This window comes from Oryzias latipes, chromosome 16, assembly GCF_053564925.1.
Source record: "Oryzias latipes strain Hd-rR chromosome 16, Olatipes_Hd-rR_3.1".
NCBI lineage: Eukaryota > Metazoa > Chordata > Actinopteri > Beloniformes > Adrianichthyidae > Oryzias > Oryzias latipes.
In genome coordinates this window covers 12,016,214-12,037,200 of record NC_136252.1, presented here as the reverse complement: position 1 = coordinate 12,037,200, position 20,987 = coordinate 12,016,214, and the positions used below count along the sequence as shown (strand labels likewise).

General features: G+C 40.2%; 1 protein-coding gene across 6 annotated transcripts in view; it reads right to left on the bottom strand.

The window, feature by feature from the left end:
• Positions 1 to 20,987, bottom strand: part of LOC101172189 (glutamate receptor, ionotropic, kainate 2) — a 253,946-nt gene that overhangs the window by 36,930 nt on the left and 196,029 nt on the right. For all 6 annotated transcript variants that reach the window (XR_002291930.3, XM_078933421.1, XM_020709977.3 and 3 more), the window contains 3 exons: positions 10,299 to 10,417; positions 6,387 to 6,604; positions 1,242 to 1,467 (listed from right to left, as the gene is read on the bottom strand). Coding sequence is in view for 5 of the 6 variants with exons in the window: in XM_078933421.1 (XP_078789547.1) it covers positions 1,242 to 1,467; positions 6,387 to 6,604; positions 10,299 to 10,417 (563 nt within the window). In the remaining variant the exon portion in view is untranslated. The remainder of the gene's footprint in view (positions 1 to 1,241; positions 1,468 to 6,386; positions 6,605 to 10,298; positions 10,418 to 20,987) is intronic.

The window sequence follows — 20,987 nt, the reverse complement described above, 5'->3', positions numbered from 1 at the left end:
CCCGCCTGGGGGACCTGAAACAGAAAAGGGGGACCTTTCTGTGTGGAGATTCTCCCCGTGCATGCGTGGGATTTCTCTGGCGACTCCGGCTTCCTCCCACCGTCCAGAAACATGCTTCATAGGTTAATTGGTTACTCTAAAGTGTCCCTAAGAGTGGATGTGAGTGTATATGGGTGTGTGATTTGTGGCCCTGGGACAGACTGGCGACCTGTCCAGGATGTCCCTTGCCTTCACCCACAAGTGGCTGGGATAGGCTCCAGCAGCACCGGGACCCCGAAAGGAAAAAAAAAAGGGTTTAGACGATATGAATGAACCATTAAACTTACAGCTGTGTCAGGAAAATTTGGATAGATAAAAATATATACATTTTCTTAAAAAGAATAGATTTTACTCTACTGAACTGATATAAGGCTGTAAACTCCCTAACATGTATGTTGTGCAGGGTTATGAGTGTGTTTGTGTGATACAGCTAGGTACATTTGCAGTTCATCCTTCTAAGTTTTGACAAACAATATAAGTATGTCACAGTAGGAAATTTTGGATTCGCCAAAGACTCTGGGATCAGATTTAATGGGAATTTCAGCTCAATGTTTTTCCCTCCTTGAGGTGGCTTCACCTGTCGGTCATCATTCCTTTCCTCACAAGGTTATTTTTATCGTATTATGCTAAAAAAAAAGCATTTCATTCACACATTGTTTTTATGAGTCACCAAAAGCAAAAGAAAAAAAAAAGCTTTTCATAATATAAAAGCACTGCAGAAATATGATAAAAAACTCTATCAAGAGTTTCAAACTAAACTGCAGAAGACGCACACAGTGGGACAGGGGGCGGGGGGTCATTGTGGAAGAACAAATAGCAGCTGTGCAGCGCTAACTATTTGTAGAGAGCTTGGGAGAGTAATGGCTGAGGAGATAAATGACCTGTGGTGGCACAATTCCTGCAGAGAGGATGGAGGAGTCCGGCTGAATGAGCTTCTCAGGGTCTCCACAGTGTCATGCAGGGAATAGAGGATGTTTTGTTGCTAAGAACAGAATGGTGCATGCTTCTTAAATCACTTATAAATACCAAGACAAATGTAAAAAACAAAAAAAGGAGAAAACAGAAGGAGACACAAATATAAAGGAATGAAAAAGCTCATTTGCCCTGGCCTGGTTTAACATTGGACATAAAAAGACAGCAGCTTTGAGTAGTTTGGCTGTCATTTAAACAAACAGCAGTAGACATGATTGTAGTTGACTTACCCATGGGTGTTCCAACTCCATAGGCTTTGGAGTCAATGAGGCCTCCTATCTGTGTGAGGTTGCAGTTGCGTTGTGTTACAAACTCAATGGTTGTAGACTCCGTGAGGAAAGCGTAGTCAGAGGTAAGCACGCGGTGAATGCCGTCCTCCACGCTCCCCACCATCACAGAGTGCCTCCGACTGCTCATGAACTCCCACATCTTATCATATGTAGAGATTTTAGTTTTCTGCCAGGAGACACAAAAGGCCATGTGAGCAGAAACCTTTTGCAAAACTACTGTAAAAAAAAAACCACAGGATGATTACTTCTTTGTAATTTAGTTCAGTTTATTCATCAAAAAAAAAAAAAAGAAAAAACATCCATCCATCGTCTGAACTCTTTGGGGTTTATGGGGCTGCTGGAGCCAACCTGTCTGATGTTGGGCAAAGGCGGGGCACACCCTGCAGATCACCAGTCTGTCACAGGGCATAAATGACCTATTAGGCACATTTAGCGAGACAAAAGAGTCATAGATACGTCCATCAGTTGGTTTCGGCTTTATTAACTGAATACACAGTAACTCCAGAACGTGTTTGTAAAATGCTATACGCTAACCACGTTATCTATGTTAACAACATTGGCGTATTCACAATACCTTTAAATTCCAACCTTTATGCAAGACGTAAAAAAAGACTGTTACAACTAACAAACCTTACTGTAACTTGGCCAAGTCCCAACCTTATCAGCAACGGGGGCAAAAAAAGGTCAGACACCACTACATGTTAGCCACGCTACCGGTTTCACGATAATACTAAACTAAACATTTTAACAGAAACTGTGTATCAAGGAAAATAGATTTAACATCAGTGAGGACAACCAGAATGAATCCTGAAATATATTCAATACTGAGTGAATACCTCCTTATGGGGATTATAAGGTTTCTATTATAGTCTAGTCTAGTCTAGTCTAGTCTATTCTACTTTCTTTAACTCTTCCAACAGATTTTTCATTTTTTTTCTGTTTGTCTCTTCCTTTCGTATTAGTCTCTAAAGGCTTACTGCAGATGGTTGTCCTTAAGTGGTTCTGCTGTAAGTTTCTTTCTTTCAAATCTAACATTTGAAGGAAGTTTGTTCTCTCTACTGCTCAGCACAAAAGCACTAAACAGCTGTCCATATTTTAAATACCGTTTGGATTTATCACAATAATCTGGACTCAACATCATTTTCCCATCTGTAATAAATGAGGCTCGGCTCTGACGGGTCATATCCTGTGAGCTGAAACTGAACTGAATCCATTTAAACGGGCCTGTTCTGAAACATTCCCTGTTTTGGATCACAACCTGTGTTGATTTATAAATGGTTGTAAAACATTACCTTTTTGGATCGTAATAGGTAACAAACTATACCAGTTTCCATAGGAACAGAGGTCTTTGGGCATTAGGTGGGCAATAAAACAAAAAACAAAACAAAAAAAAACAGATGTGGATGAGGCTTAAGTGAGGACAAAAATGATTCAGAACTTGTATCGTCTCTGCTCTCCAAAGGTAGATGTGTCAACAGTGCTGACTGCCGCTTTGTGCCTCGCCCGACATTTGTACTCATTGAGAAAAAAACCTGGAGCTTTTTCCTCTCCAGGGCAGCCCATTCGAAGGCATTTTTGAAACCATTTGAAACCTAATTAAGTCACATATTCAAGGTCCTGGCCGCCATTATTGCATGTAATGACTTTTTGTGGCTGGTCGATATTTTAGATCAACTGGGCGATTTGTGAAGTGCCCATCAGAATCTTTTGGAGTCACCCTTGAAAAATCAGCCTAATGACCCTGCAAGCTTTGGAATGCTGATAAAGCAGCAGTGGTGGCTGGAAATACACAACCAGCAGGATAACCAAGCTGCTCATGAGCTGCTGGCCAAGGGCGCTCCCACGGTTCCCATAAAAGGTTTTCAGAATTATGGAAGACAAATCAAAATAAGAAAACAGGTCATGATCCATTCTCAGAAAATAAAAATATGAAATGTTTAAGTACAAGACATATAAAATAATGATGACACATTGTTAAATTGACAAACCCTTTTCATGTGTCACTCAGGTAAAAGGACCAGACCGAAACGGTCAAATATGAGCAAATTTAGGTGTGATTAGCAGGTCGGTAGACCCAACAGGGCTTAAAACTGCCAGAGTTTGTGATAGACCCAGGAGTGGCGCCCCGACAGTGACAGACCAGAACCTAAGGATCTCGTCCCTCAGAAATGGTTGGGCACTGGGGTGGATTAACTTTTCAACTTGTAGACCACAAAGGGTTCTAAAGTTTTACAGACCAGGACCAGATGCTGGAGTGTTTTGGTAATCCACCTCATAAGAGAAATAACATGGAACATGGAAACAGAAAATCTTGGAGTTTTTATTTCAAAACTTATGGTTTTCATTCTCATTTTTGTAAAAAGTGCACCAATGGGTTCATGTACCTCAGGAAAAAACTCAAATTAGACAAATGCTGCATTCATGTGGGATGAATGATCGAAAAAATGACATTCCGACTCGGAAAACACACATGAACGTCAGAAAAACAACAAATCTTCCAACACAACATTAGGTTAATTAGGTTTTTTTTCCTTTTCTTCCCTGTATATTTTGTTTCTTGTGTTTATTTTGATCTCTTATCTTATTTCTGTGGTGCTGCTACTACAACCAAATTTCCCTTCGGGGATTAATAAAGTTGATCTTGAATCTTGAACTTTCTGCACTTAAACAAAGCGTCATCTATGGGGAGACACCAGAACTACAGGGAAAATAAAACATTAAAATGGATTAACAATATAATTTATTCCAGTTTGGTGGGCCAGATTAGATAGTTTAACAGGCCCATGGGCCATAGTTTACCCACTTATGATTTAGCACACACAGCTACAGGCCTGTTTACCAGATGTGAGGGGTCCTAGAGTTTCCAGACAAACCGTGTCCACAGGTTTGACTTGAATACCAGCTGTGCCACAAAAAAAAACAAGGAATAAGTAAAATCATAAGTAATAAATTATACGGGCAACTCCATAAAGCAAACATTAACCCTGCATTGTGGCCCTAGTGGAGGCTAGGTTTGGACAAACCATTAAAGGTTTTAGGGTTAGCTGGACAAGACATTATCAGGAGTTATGGTAAAGACACGATTAAGCCGTGTTCACAACCACATTAATCTGCTCACTGGGAGCTATCAAATTACTGCAGTTGTCACATCAAATGCGTTTGGATAATGGATCAGTATCTTTATTATCATCAGGGCTTCAACCTGAACCTCAGCCGCCTCTCCAAAATTAACACACCACAAAGATCTAAGCTGCTACAGCTGAGATTCTGCTCTGTGAAACCAAATCTGTGAGGATGTCATCTCATCTGAAGTAAATTCTTCCCAGAAATTCTTTAGCTTGGCAGAAAACACTGGTAGAAATTCCAGTCAGACTTTTTTTAATGATTACCTTTAAACAGTACTGTCATCCTTGGTTGCCTCAATTAAGTTTATTTAGCTCAAACAGAAATGGATAATGTATCTAACAGATGTCATTTGATCTTTGACCTTAAATTCATTCGTTCATCTTCTAATCCGTTTGTTCCCTTTTGGGGTCACGGGGCTGCTGGAGCCTATCCTCGCCACTTGTGGGTAAAGGCAGCGGACATCCTAGACAGGTCTGGCCAGTCTGTCCCAGGGCCACAAATCACACACCCATACACACTCACATTCACACCTAGGGACACTTTAGAGTAACCAATTAACCTGAGAAGCATGTTTCTGGACGGTGGGAGGAAGCCAGGTTCGCCAGAGAAAACCCACGCATGCACGGGGGAGAAAATCCAAACTCCACACAGAAAGGTCCCCCAGTTCTGTTTCAGGTACTCCAGCCGGGACTTAAACCGGGGGCCTTTTTGCTGTGAGGCAAGAGCGCTAACCACTGCACCACCATCCTTAAATGTCCCTGAAATTCTTTTTCCATGCCAAAGATTGTTTTTTCTTGTCTCCATTTTAGTCAACTCATATGTTTTTATCTGTTTTTCTCCTACACTTCTTACCAGATTTAAGAAACAACTCCATCCTCCCTTTCCATTTGTCCGTGTGTTTGCTGTTCACCATGTCACCAAACAGCTTAATGACATTTGTAAACCTCAAACAGGTAGACAAATTGACTTCTTTATTGCTATTCAAATTCTCCTTGTAGGGGTGACCACTGTGAAGCCTTCTCACTCTCACCATCCACCATCTTCCTCTCCATCCATGAACCTCCTCTTTGGTCTTCCTCTCTTACCTGGTAGCTCCAACCTCAGCATCTTTTTACCATCTTCATCACTGTTCCTCCACTGATTGATCTCCAGAACATCTTCCATGATCTGTTCCTCTGATGGATTCATTCCTGATCCATCCTGGTCTCTCCCAAAGAGAACCTCAGCATCTTCATCTCTGCTGCCTCATGTCTCTGCAGCAGAGTCTCTAAACCATCAACATGGCTGCTCTCATCACAGACACTCTTTAGTCACTCCTGAAACATTCCTCCACTCATTTTAACTGGTTTGCAGACATCCTCAAAGCATCCGTGATTCTCTTTCTCTGCATGAAACCAGACTTTTGTTCTCTTCTGACCTCAGTCTTGCTTCCGCTCCTCTTTCCAATAACTTCATTGAGTCTCATCAGTTTTATAACTATGTATAGGTCTGGATTCTCCTTCAAAATGGGAACATTTCTCCTCCATTCCTCAGACATCCCTTCACTTTCCAAGATAAACAGCCCAGTCAGATACTCTACTGCACCTCCCTCAAACTCTTCTATACTTCCACTTTTCTCTTTTCTGGAAAAATGTCATTTTTATTCTTTAAGCAAAGTCCACCACTATCTTTCAAATCAAAATGCCTCAAATACAAGATTCTGTTTTTGACTTTGAAAAATGTTATGTACCGTATATTTGGACACGTGTGTAAAATGCAGAACTGAATGAGAGACTGACAGTAAAAGTGGCTTTGATTTTCACGATTAATGCACTCTAAGGGTGAGATATTTTGTTCATAGGAATGATCCACTATCTAATTGCTTTTCTTCTTTTAAGTGTTTTCAATGAACTACTTGGACTAATGTGATGAACTACTACTATCTGATGGAAAGCAGTGAAAAACATAGCTGGGACATACCTTAAAGAAGGACATGGTGGAGCCGTCTTCAACTACCCCGTACTCGACCTTTGTCTGTTTGGCCAGATCATCGGCTGAGTCAATGGGGGACTCCATTCTCTCCACAGTGAGGAAGGCTGCCAGGTTTGCCGTGTAGGACGAGATGATAATGAGTGTGAAAAACCACCAGATTCCTCCTACAATTCTGGTGGAAAGGGCTTTTGGCATTAGCTCAGATCCTGAATGAGAGGAGCAGAGGAGGTGGTAAGGTAGGCTACAGGATGGAGCTGGAGAGGGAGTAAGCAGCACCTGAATTACATCTGTGGATCAGTCTTAGTGGACAGAGTGGACTGCATAACAAGGACAGACACTAACCCTACCATTTATTTGTAAAATGTGTGAAAATGTATTATTTTGGTAAAGACTTTTTATTTAGCTCACAGTTTAATTAAAAGCTAAAACGACACAGAAGGAAAATGGAAACCATCCCAATCAATCACAGCAGTTTCCCTGGTTGAGTTACAGAGTTGTAGCTTCATAGACATGTGAAGCTGTGCTTACGTTTACTGTTTTGGATCTGAGCACCTCCTTTTACACAAGATCTTTTGTAGATTTGCAAAAATATTAAAATGACCTTTTTTTTTGTGAGACACATTTTTTTAATTTTAGCTTGACCCACAAGTGTTGGAAGTTAAGATCATCCGTACACTTCTGAAAATAACTTCAAGCCTTTCTAGAGTCACTATAGAAAAATCAAAATCTTCAAAACGTCTACTAAAAAGTGACATCCATAAAATAATTTTTTGAAACTTTTTATCATCAAAGGACTAGAAAGTCTGGAAACACTACTAAACCTGACTTGGCTTGTGTTCTCAGTGATGGGTTGGCAGGCCAGAAGATGTTTGCAGTAGATTCACTCTAAACATGTACAACAACATGTGCATCTGCTCCAACCCTTGTTTTGATTTGATTCAAAAAATAATGATGGATTCCCAAGTGAGGGGCTTCTGTGTTTTTTGCGTGACCTGATCCAACTGTACCACTGTTTGACTGGGTGAGGGGTCTGAAGATTTTGATTGGTTACTATGTTCCTTTTTCTGGTTTAACAATCAAAATCCTAAAAGGCAAACATCAAACTTCACAGTAGAGTCCGACTTTGGAGCTGGCCATGGTGCTGATGCGATGTGATTTCTGCTCAGTGCTCTGAATGTCAAAATAAAGAAATTCAATGAAGTGCGGTTTTACGTTTTCTTTGCATGGTTTATTTGTACTTCTTTCCTAGTTTTGACGTGGTTTCTTTGTGATATATCTGTCAAAATTTAATGAAAGGACCACAACTTTTCTCACTTTTTCCCACCTACATTTATACACGAATGCACAATTTTCATCCATGAACAATGCACAAATTGTACATAGCAGCAGTGTGACATGGCCTTTAAGGACTGCAGCTGCCTGTTTGTCTGCTCCAGCACTCCTGGACCTTTTTCATTTTAAGGTATTTTGACTGCTGTTGTCTAGCAGCCTTCTTGAACTTCTGGAGTGGTGGAACAAAATCATACTTTGGAGATGCGGTGTGCTCAATTTTCAGGAAAAAATGAAAAACTAGAATGCAATGAAAATGCAATTTAGAAAGAACCTGGTCGGTCTCTTAATTCTGAAGGATTCAAATGCAAATATTTTTGATCATCCGAAAACTGGTTCTTCTGTTGCTCACAGATGCAAGGAAACTGATGTACCTCCCTCTGAAAAGCCTCGCCTTTCTAAATGGTTGCTAATATTTGACTGAATAGAACTGCTGTTGTATAAAAGGAACATTCATTAAAGATGAAACTGTCTTAGCATTAAAATGACACAAATGAAAAGAAACTGAAGATAAATATTTATACCCAACAAAAATAAACAAATTACCTTTAACTTACTCTCAAAACAACTTGTCATTCCATCTCATCTTTCACAGTTCAGCAAAATCTTAGAAATTGATTTCGTTTGTCTTCCTCAAAACTACCATAGACTTTTTATAAACAGAATAAAGTGGTGTCATCAACAAAATATACAACCACATAGTGATGTGGGCATGTTTGTATCCATTCATGGTCAGTCTGAAATGTTTACCCCAGTAACATTTTTATTTAAGCAAACGTTGTTTTATTGATGAATCGGTTTTATTTTTTTGAGGACGTCAGTTTACGGACTCTTGTGTCTTTTTGGTCACGTATTGATCTTACTTTGAAAATGTCATTCATAAGATTACCCATCTTCCATCTTTCACTTGTCATTTTCACTAATTAACCTGTCAGGTATGTTACGTTTCGCAAACTTGTGTTATGTCCACATTATGTCATTATGACTGAGTTCTAGAGGAATGTGAAAAAAAAAAAAATCTCTAAAACTGACAGATTGGAGAACAACTGTCCCAGATTTGAAAGCAGACCAGTCTGTCCACTGAAAGACCCACAAGAAGAACAAACACAATAGAAAACACTTGTTTTGGTCCAAAACAAGTGTAATTGGTCCACAATTGACAGTGTTCATGTCAAATCCTCTCCTGAAAGTGAAGTGAAGCAGATCCTGGTTGGGGCTGACTGTCATGTACCCAAGGCAACGTCGTTACCACAGAGCACATCCCACAGTTTTCGGGGGGGGGGCAGAGACGGCAAACTGTTATGCAAGGGGGCCTTCTACACATCAAAGCCCAGCTGGACCCCCCAACCCTCCCCCTTTAGGCATCAGCCATGTCTTCTCAACTGGCGGCCCTCAATTTTTTCTGCCTTTTCATAAAGCATTTCTGTTAGATGAGTTCTATAGTTCGAGCACCGTATTCACACAGATTTACATTTTTTATTTGTCTGTAGAGTCAAACCACACATTTTTACTTTTTATTGGTAGTTTTCTTCTTAATTAATGCATTTAGCACGCCAAAGAAACTCAACCCTGTAAATATCGAGCGTGAATAATCATAGAAATAGGTCATGTAACTAAACCAGCTAACAGGTCAGAGAACTCGACCATATCAAGGTCTGTGATATTCAAAGGGTTAGGGTTTTCATTTAAGAAATTAGCGTCATATTTTATACAAATCTGTCAAAATTACTAGTTATTTGGACTGAACTAGCTAAACTGATGTGATGTCTGTGATGACATGTTGTTTTGACCCAACAGCTGGGGAACAGTGAGCTGCAGACAGAGCTCATGATACTGTTTAACCCCCCGAATCCAAACCCTTAATGCTGAGTGTCAAGCAGGGGGGTATTGGGTCTCATATTTAGCCTCTTTGATATGATTCGGCCTGGATTTGAACTCACAACCTTCCAGTCTGAGGGCGGACACTCAACACAAAGCTGCTGAGCTGGACTGAAGCCTGACCCTCAGAAGGTGGAGTAGCCCTGCTGCTGACAGAATGGGAACTCTTGTGTTCTGTATGACTGTATACAGTAGCTGCTAAGGTCTGCATGCTTCGTGGTGTAAGGAGCACTGAGGAACATGCTTTCTTCTGTGTCTGTCATGGTCTTTTAGGAAGATCTTCTAATAGAATGAGGCCTCTTCCCAAAACATGCAGTATAAAGAGCAAAGGCTGTTGGCTCGTCCTGTAGTTGAGGACTGGTCCACTGGAGGACTGGTCTAGTAAAAGGAACAAATCTGCAGGCTCAAATTCTATTTACTTTAAGCGTTTCAGACCTTTGGGACAGGAAGATGTGTGTGTGAATTGGGGGTGGGGCTTACCTGTTCGGGTAACTAGATAGGGGGAAGTGAGTGACAGGGAGACAGGATGCAAGCATGTGGATCTGTTACATTCTCGGTTGCGTTCTCAACTGTGCCTGGCATGCATCAAGGCCCCCGTGCACATCCACGGGCCAGTCAGTCAAGACGGTTGACACCCCCCAGCAAAAGAGTGGGACTTGTGCTAAAGAAAAAGGGACAGGCAGAGGCGTCTACCTTGCTGCATGAGAGCTCCAACTCCGAACCAGAAACTATTGAGCAGGGTGAAATTGTTTTCCACTACATCCGAGTCAGGGTTGCAAGGGTAGGGGTTATACCACTCGTAGGGACTGAACCTGTCACCATCAACAAAGAACACACACACACACACGCAAACAGACACACACACACACGCATAAAGATGTTTAGAGTTGCAGAAAAACATCCAACGGGATGGGGGCTCATTCTTCCTGGGGAGACAGAAACAAAGATCAGTACATGTATGTAAACTCTGCTTAGGACACAGTAAACAGCATAAAGTCTCAGTAAGTGTGCAGATATGTCTGTCTGTCTAAACCTGTCATTCAGTTCTAAAGACATCAGGAGTTAGGGTAGCGGTTCTGAATCAGGGCTGGCTTCTCATGTTGGTGTGTGCCTATCAAAGCCAAGTCCCTCTGTAATTTAATCGATGTTCTCTGAAAACGACTCCATTGTTGGCTAAGAAAAGAGCCTTTAATCCTTGTAATCTTGAAGGAGCATTAATATTCATCAGATCAAACGGTTCATTCCTGTCACGCCTACGCCGGCCCTGCTGCTCCGTCTCACTCAAAGCACTCCTGACGCAAAGAGATTTCTCATTTATTCATGTTAAATAAAAGTGACATTACATTAGCAAAGGTTGATTGGCCTACAATTACTTCTCCTGACCTGAATTAGTTTGTGCTGGGGTGGAGGGGGACTGTTCTTGTCTGAGCTCACGCTGTTTAACAGACACTTGGCTTTGACTAATCAAATTGTGATGCATAATGCAGTTTTGACTCATGAGGTTCTCTTTGCTGCCCTGCAGGTCAGGAGTCATAACCTGGAGCAGAAGGAACATCTGTATGAGGAGTGACAGCGATTTTACAAATTCCTCTACGTAGAACAGGACTGTGCTAAACACTGCAAAGCAGTGGCTTGCATGAAGATGAATTGATAAAATGAGAGCATCATAAATGTGTTCTGTTGTTGAGTCATGGTTTTCTGCTTTATAATATGGGCAGTGCTACTGTTCCTGTTCACCCTTATCACCACAGGAGGGTGAGCTAAAGGAGGCTGAAGATCCGCCTGCGATCTGTTTCAAAGAATCCTCTATATTACATCAAACTGTCTGTCCGCTCAGTCTGTCCCAGATTAGCTCACTGGTCAATGTGGGATGCCAAACTGTGTTTGTCTGAACTATGACCTTGCCACACATGCTCAGAAGCGTCTCCGCTCACTTCATAGCACTTTCTGAGGGTTCCTCAATTGGTGCTGTAACAGCCAGTTCAGCCGACTACAAGCAGACTGAGCACAGTCGGTTTGCCTGCTGCTGCTGTCGATGAGGTCTGGAGACACACTACGTCTTAGCGGGGCTCACAACAGCACTGCTGTGCCACTTTGTTGTCATTTTAACTGCCTTCTCTACCAAATGTTGGAGCACATGTAGAGCAATATTCAAGGTATCCAGTCGCACAGTTTAGAGCCAGATTCCAGGTCAAGGAAATAAAAACGGACATGGATCTATTTGTCTGCAAGTGGAAAATTTTGAATAGGAGCGAGGAAAGCCAGACTTTGTCCCGCCCATGGCAGTAGCCGCGTCATCAGCCTGAGGTTTTTCAAACATCCGGTTTCCATCTGCTCCTGACCCAACGCAATTTAAATAAAGAAATGTCCCTGAAATTGGTCTTTAGGTAATTGAATTCTGCAGATTAAAAACTGTTGCCTTGGTTTTAGTTTTGTTTTTGCTCAGCTGTAGTGTAAAGAAAATGCACAAACAATGGTTTCCTGTTTTTGACAATGTACTGTATGTAAGGAGATGTGGGACTTTCTAGACACTATTTCAACCATGCAGGTGCTGGCAGTTTTTCATTTTAACATGGAGGAATTCACGTTTATTTTTTTGACTTTTGGATACCAATGTGTTCTGGTTTCTTTCAAAGCTGCCGGCTCTCATTACCTGAATTTTTTTCAGCCTTTTAGAGGATTTCGTTCTTTTCAAACATCCAGAGATTTTAGTGTAGAGCTCACAGAACATCAGCATACAACTCAACTGTTCCTTCACCCTCCTCTTCTTCATCTTCATCATAACACTTTCTCCCCACCTTACTGCATTTATGAAAAACAGCAATAAATCCAAATATTTATATTGACTACTTTACTACTTTTCATGCAGTGTGTTCTCTCCTCAAATACACGCAATAAAAGAAATCAGGAAAAATCTAAGACTCCAAAAAAACAATGAAACACCAAAATTCATCAGAAACCTCCTTTCAGCACTTGAAGGTATAAAATGGCACCTTGCCATCTCCCTGTACAAACATAATTGTTGTTTTTATAGTAGAGCTGATTATGAAAAGATAAAACAAAATGAAAGTGACTGCGTGTATCTTTTCTGCATTATTTCATTACTTGAAGATAAAAAGGTAGTTTCTTCCTCACAAATGGGATGTTAAACTACAGCAAGCCTCCGCCCGGTATCAGTAGGTCATCTGGGAAACTTTGAGTGAGGTCAAAACAGAGATGGACACAGCCAGAACTAAAAACAAAAAGATTGAGAGAATTCACTCGCAGAAATAAGAAAGGCCTTATCTTGCTGCCGGGGAAGGGTCAACCTGGAAAAGCCACCATGATGATAGCATTATAAGGCCAATGTCACAGACATGAAACAACATCTTAGAAGGCGTCTGTCACCGAATGGGAAAGCTATGCCTTAAAGACTCACTCCAATGAAAATAGTGTTTTAACAGGTTTTTGTAGCATTTCCTCGTGATGGGGGACATGTATAAAAAAGAATTTCTGAGTGTTTCTTTATTCAAACTGCATTTGATCAGGAGCAGAGGGAAACCGAATGTTTGAAAAATCCTCCACTACATCCTCCATTTTCTTGTCTGAGCTGGAGTCAGGTTCTAAACGGCTGAATAGCTCTGATATTGCTTGCTGTTTTTTTTTTTTCTATGGTAATGCTACCTTTGGCTAGTGAGCCGCTTGTCGCTATCGAGAGTGTTAACAAAGGCATGCTGGGAAATTGGCGAAAGCTAATATTCCATGCCAACAGTCCCGTCCAAAAGCAAATTTCGAATGAGCTCCTGCTGCTGCAGAAAGCATGGAATTTTTGATTTTAGCTAAAAATGGCATCATCAGAATTAAAAGACCACTGTGAACGATTTTCCAATTGAAAAATATAGAGTTGGAGTGGGACTTTAACATGGTAGAAACACAGCAGTGCAGGTTTTATGCTAACTTCTCCTTCAGTGTTTTATCCACCATCACCATGTCTGCTGCTGGTATTTCACAGCACCGTGTAACAGCTTCCTTCAGCAGACTGTAAAAAAGGGTGCAGACACTCTACCATGCTGTTTTAGCTGAATACTGAGCCTGTTAGCCAGAGGAAGGATCCCAGCACAATCCTTCAGATGACACATCAAATCTGTGGTCCCGTCATTCAAGATCCTTTCAATAATGCAAAAGCTGTTTGTGTTTGGGTTTCATATGAGGACAGAATTCAGAAAACTGGTTCTCAGACTGGTGTCAATACCACCTCAGATGAATAGCAACAACACACAAACTGACACCCCCCACAAACACACACAAACACAATATAAACCGCCCCTCCACACACATTACGCACACACACAAATTTACAAAAATACACCGACACATACACACCTGGAAGTAGAAACACACACATATAAAACATACACACATGCAGACAGAAACAGAGTGACAGACATCCCCTCATAATCAAGGAAACACACGCACACACAGACACACTGACACAATCATAGGCAAACAAACACTCTTGCTGATAACGTTTGAAAAAAAGACTGGATGCAAAGGCAGGGTGTGAAGGCTTCATGAGTGCGTTTGTACGTTCTGTATGTTCATAAATGGCTGTTTTTTAACTACTATTTTGATTGGAAGCTTTCTTCAAGCTTGAGTCAATAAGGAGCAGCTTTGATTCTGTTGTCCGCAAACAAAATGGGTAAGGCCTGGTGCTGCTTTTCTGTAGTGGTCTTGCTTGATTTGTTTGTGTTAACGACACATTTATGTCACTCCAGTCACAGCCACACCACTGTCTGATTTGCTGTAGTATTTCAAAGAATCCAGTCGTCAGTGTGTACCATATGGTTAGTCAGGTTCTTTGCAGTTAGGGTTATGTTGTTATGATTTCATGTATATCAACATAACTCCTTTCTTTCACATTTAATTAGTAAGACTCAGAACCATATTCCCTTGTGCTATCCTTGGCACTTTACCATTGGGAGTTGGGTCATTTAGACCCACTAGACAGTGCGCTGAACCTTTTTTCTTCAATGATTTGTGATCTTCACTGGTGTCCATGGATTACATGAAATCTTTCCACCTTTATCCACCTTTGTCATGGTAGGAAGAACACGTCAATGTAAGGGTGGGGTCGTCTAAGATAGCACAAGGGTTAAAGATCAAGATCTGATTGACTGTTCATGTACACCATCTACAGGCAGCTGTGTGACACAGCGCTCCTCATAACAGGATGCAAAGGTGCTTTTTTTCAGCTCAGCATCAGTTCTCTTTAGAGTCCTACTCCGTTCTCAGTGGTCTTTACATTAGGATTCGGCTGTTGTTAGGCAAAATCTAAAAATCTGTGTCGTCTTTTAGGACTTAGTTTCTGCAGAGCGGCAGGAGTTCATTAGAAATTCACCTCCGAGTTGTGAGCGAGATTATTGATGTGGAGTAAACCCGCATCTGCTTCCTATCATCCATCTGTTTACACGCTTTGCAACTATCTTACAGCCCCTCACAACACAAACATTAGTGGTGCAACAAAAACGGTGATCTACATTCCAGCTCTAATTGTCTGCAAGTGGATTTCTTTATCAGAAAAATGCTGCACCATCACCATGGTGGATAAATAAACAAATTGAAAGGCCAGAAGAGCAGGTCTGAAGCTGCACTGCAGGGCGGGCGTCCAGTAATGTCTTTTACTAGAATTTGGAGAACAAAATAATTGTTTCATTGTTTTTCACCAGATCAAGTAAAAAACAAAATGAGGATTGTAAACTGTACAGTGGTGTGGGCATGACTGACCGTTGAAAACCCTGATGGGCGTGGTCAATTTAGCATAACTTTTAGATATAACATTAATGTTTAAAAATTGTCAAAATTGTTTTTAACATTACAAAGTCACATTTAGGATTTACAATTATATTAAGCATTTATGTTTCAAAGTTATGTGAATATTTTCTATATAGCATTTAAAACAGCATGCTTTTAAATACACACACATACTATCTTTATTATTTACTTCATCTGTTTAATGTACGTTCTAGTATAAAGGTAATAAAGCAGCAAAGCAAAAGCTGGCTAAAAGTCGACACAATTGTCAGCTGGTTTTCATGCGCTAAAGTTTTACATCTGGTGCTCCAGCTCTCCATGAACTAAAAGGACACAGAAACAGAGGCAAAACTGCAAAAAGGGAGAAACTGTGAAAGCTCCCGAGCATCACTGTGAGATGTCAGTACAAATGTTCTCAGAAACACACAGATCCTCTTAATGATCATATCCCAAAGTTACATCTCTGCTTTAAGTTTCTCCATAAACCTTGTGCTATCTTGGATGACCCCACCCTTACTTAGACATGTCATTCCTACCATGACAAAGGTGGATAAAGGTGGAAAGATTTCATGTAATCCATGGACACCAGTGAAGATCACAAATCATTGAAGAAAAAAGGTTCAGCGCACTGTCTAGTGGGTCTAAATGACCCAACTCCCAATGGTAAAGTGCCTAGGATAGCACAAGGGTTAATGGTACACGTGTGTTAGTGTGACAGGTGTCTGTGACAGGTGATGAATTTCATTTTCCCATCTGAAGCAGCAGCAGTGTTCTTTTAGAGCAGGACTTTAGGACCAATCTGAGTGAAACTGCAGTTTCCCGACCAATAAATTAGTGTGGGCGGCTAGACATAATGTAGGCGAGTTTGGCGGATTTTCATTCATTACTTAAATACATTTTACCAGAGATGTACGGGAGGCAGGTGAGGCCCCTGTCATCAGCCTCACCTGCCGTCATGAGATTTAAAGCCTACTAATAATAAAATAAACATGTGTCCGCTAATCAGTACCATAAATATAATTTATAGGTATGGTTCTAACAATTTTAATGACTTTTTCCCCCCACAAAATCTCTGTATTTTTGTGAATTTCCTGTTCATTTATGACACAGGCTGCGCAGTGAGGCAGCGCCAAGCTCAGCCTCTGCAGATTGGGCAATCTTGTGTAAAGTGGTTTAATTTACTCAGCGAATGCTAATAATGTAATGCTTTATAATTTTTTACATACATTCTTGACAGTTTTATTACATGTCTTCACTTTCCGTTACTGGTTGATGTATTTCACCTTTGTTGTTTACTGTTTGGATCTGAAATAAAGCCCCACTGAAAAGACACAAGGTGAGGCAGAGGAAAGAAAACACCTGTGCTTTCTGTGATAATAAAGAAACAACAGATAATTTGTCTTAAGAATGCATACACATTTTTGGCAGGATTTTTACTGCTGCACAAAGATGCAGATTCACATTGATACCCAATTAGAAACAAACACTAAATACATTTTAATCTTAGGTCAGGCAATACATTATAGGATGAAGTTCTTAAGATTTTATTGAAATGTAGAAAATGTCATTGTCTCAAGAACAGGTTTTTATTAATCATTCCACTCTTTAATGCATTTTTTTCAGACGGTTTGCTAATATTTTACCTCACCTAAATTCATGACAAATAGAAATGCAAAAACAATTTCCACTTTTGTTCATGATAAGCTACCAGAACCACTAGTTTTTTTTGTGTTCTTTGTCTTGTCTTTCTTTTGTTGTTCTCGATGTTTGTAAAAAAAATAAAGTAATAAAATAAAAGAGAGGGGCGGGGCACATGAGCTTGTTTTTGTTTTTGATTGGTTGTTATTAATGTTCAACAGGAGTCCGTTAATTTTGCTCAGACTGACTGCAAAAATAGTATCAATAAAAAAGTCTCAAAAGTTAGATTTTCAGTCAAAAAAAGTGTAATAAATAATGGATGATTATTATTACCAATGCATTAGGGATTCACTTTATGGGTGTTTTTTGCGGGTATGATGGTTTTTAGAGGACTTTCGGGCTGGAAGGCCGTCATTCTATCTGGTAACGCAAACACTACTTCCAATGACCCCCGTGTTCCAAAAGAGGAAAAGCTGCCATATCATCACATTTTTTTACCCTCCAGTTCTACCAATCACTAACATGATGTGAAAATGAAAACAATGGTTGTTTGGAACTAGATCATGCTTGTCTGAGGTCATTTAATAACCAAAAGTCAGGGAAAAATGACTATGGAGGAAGGTGCAAATAGTTTTGCTTAAAAACTGCCCCCCTAACTACTACTCGGCAGTTTGCCTGTCACACAGGCTTTTTTGAGGCAGCGTTCCTCTTCACAGCAATGGCACTCCACTTTAGTTCAGAGCTGAGGCTTAATGACTTCACTTCATATCCAAAGCTGTTTTATAGTTACTACTTCTTCTAACATGTCTGTGCTCTGTAAAAATGAAGGCTATACTAGTGAATAGAGCTGCCAAAAATAGATCTGTAGTCCGGGCTACTGCAGAACCAGCAATTCAGATGTTCGGTCAGTTTTCTTTTGTGTCTCGCTCACTGAACAAATGGAGAAAGCAAAACTGATCTAAACGGTGCTGCTGTTACAAAAGAAAAAACCCAAACACAAACAGCTTTTGCATTATATGCTCATTTCAGAGCAGCTGTTGTAATGGAGGGAAAGAAACTCCTTTTTCCTTCTCACAGATTTAAACTCACCTTTCCAGCTCTAATGTCATAAAGTTCTGTAAGAATTGTGGGCTGGACTCAGCATCTGTACCCCAGAATGTGTTTATAGTAGACAAATACCAGCAGAAAATACCAGACTTACCCACACATTTACTGGGAGGGAACTTAAGCAGTGAGGAGCATATTCTGAGCCAGCTTAGATGACAGTTGCTGCTTTTCTCTCTCTTGTGTAATCATATTGCCAGTAACATTGGAAAAGATGAGCGAGTTAACTATAAAACTGTTGGGCTGAGACCACAAAAGAGCCGCGCTGTCCCAAAAATTTTAAAGTTAACGTAAACTTTTCCTCTTTTTTCTTCACTGTGATTCAAACAGCAGTCAAAGCCAGGACCTGTATTAGTGGGGCGAGTCCTGCCGTGTTCTCAATTGTGCCTACCCCCCCAAAAAATTAGAAAAACCCCAAAAAAAACCAAAAAACATCACAAATTTACACACAGACTCTAAAGTGATGGCTCAGCGACAGCGACACCCTCCTCCTAGTGTCTCAGGGACCTGAGTAATCTTCTGGGTTTCTCTTATAGTTACAGGATAAAAAATGTGACCAATTTTAAGTCCATGTAAAAATATATTTTACCGTTTTGACCGTACAAGCAAGTCACTTCTAGGCCTTCAGTTCTCGTGACTGCTCAGTATGACCCTAAATGACACTGGAACCTTCATCATGACCTCTTTATCTGCTCAGTGGGTATCAAGGATAAAAAAAAAGTCATTAAAAAATACATTCAGGTCACACATACCTGCTGTTATTAGCAGTTTCCTCAGTCGCTCCCTAAAACCGGCCGATTTACAAACTAAAGATGAAGACAGAACATCTGCAACAATTCCCTTGATGGTGTTAAGTAAACAGAGTTCACACAAACTTTGCATTTTCAAGAAGTAATCCAAGTGGTTTTCCAGAATAACTGAGAACTTTTTTCTTTTTAAGCTTTTTAAAGGAACCTTTTTTTCAATCCCTGAAGGATGCAAATTATCTGCTGACATGATGGATTACTTTGAAACTAATCTGCTAGATAATCCAGTCTAGGTGTGATTACCAGCACAGCACAATGTTTTTTTCAATGAAAACTTTACTTATGGAGGAAAAAGTTTTGGTTTGGTCATCAAAGAGAACAGGACATACAGTGAAAATATGTAAACACTTTAGAATACAATAGCATTTTACCCTGTAATTATGTCCCTTTTGTAACTATAATGCGCTTATCTATATGAACATTTGGGGTACTGTTCAACAAGGGGCAGGTAACCAAAAGGAAGATGGGGTGTATATAGATGAGTCAAAGTGTAATCAGTATTAGGGCAGTCCATATAGGTTAAACATGTAACCCTACATCCGTGAGCACGGCTTTACAGGATGAACACATTACACAGATTAGGACAATAAACCTCATACAGGGGGGTCTTTGTAATAGTTTAAAGGCTTTCTGAGGTTGTTATTTTATCAGTGCAATTTTTGAGCAATTACAGGTAACTAGGGGTGTGTGGGCTGTAGCCTAAGAAAAATAAAAGCTTCTTGATAGATAAAGTCTAACTAAAGGGTAAAAAAGACCCTTTTTTGAACTCCAAAATATGACTGATCTGATCGACTGTATATGCCCTGTTATCTGTTAGGTCATCCACCGCTTGTTGCATGGTACCAACAACATTCATACACATATATATATATATATATATATATATATTTATGTATATACATAGACAACCTTATTACTAAAAACAATAGTTACGTAAGAGACAATGTCCGACAAGGTGTCCATCATCAGAAATTAATGGACAATGCGGACGCCTGAAGACTTCGCAGAAGCGCAATGCATTTATATCTGATAATGGACACCTCGTTGGGCATTGTCCCGTTTGTACCATGGTCACTTCCAAAATAAATAAATATTCAATAAATCTTTAGTACTTTCTTGTTGTTATTTTTTCAGTTTAAATAGCTTTTTCACAAAGAGTTAACAATTTGATACATGCGCATTGTCATAGTAACAGCTGAGCCGGCACTGACCTCAACTGCAGCGGCAAAGGAAACACTGTTTATGCTGATCGTCATGATGGGTTAACGTCTTACCACTTGTTTTTGTCCAGACGATGAAGTAAAAGCTTGTTTTAAAGAAGCCAGCGCAGTCAAACAGAGCATTTAAGCTACGTGACCGGAACTTCTTTTTTAGTTGTGCATTATCCCTGTAGATTGTCCCTTTTAATCCGCACCCAACAGCCAATTAGAGACAAGTATTCACCCAGGGCATGTTATCATACAGCATAAAACACAGCAGCATTTGGAAGCTCTTTTTTTTCATTATCAAACACTCCTAAGTGTGTAGAAATACGCAGTAATCCATTCAGACAAGATTGTAAAAATTTTATGGTAAAAAGAAAAGAAAGCTAAAACTGGTTGTATTTGATTAGATAAAGAAAATAAGGGGAAAAGTTGACGGCATGTGCATGACACACCAGGGACAGTGAAAAAAGCAAGCGTACAGCCTTTTTCATTGATCACCACACACCGCAGACACTCAGAAACAATCCACATACAAAGTGAGCTCACATGCCTCGTCTGTGTGTAGGTGACAGGAACATAAGTTATCTGCTGTTTGGCATCAGTAGTGTGAGCAGAAGATAGGTAGATCCAAAAGCAATGACGACGCATCTCGCATAAGAAAAACTCATTTTTCATGCCTGCTAAGTGAAAAAGTTAGCTTCCATTTGTGTTACAAACCCCTGAACACACTGAAAGGAAACAAGATCTTGGTGTTTGGTCAACAACTGCTGACCTAACAGGTTCAATAACATGAAATTACTGTTGAGCCAAGTAGGCTCAGCTAAGCATGTTCTAAGTGA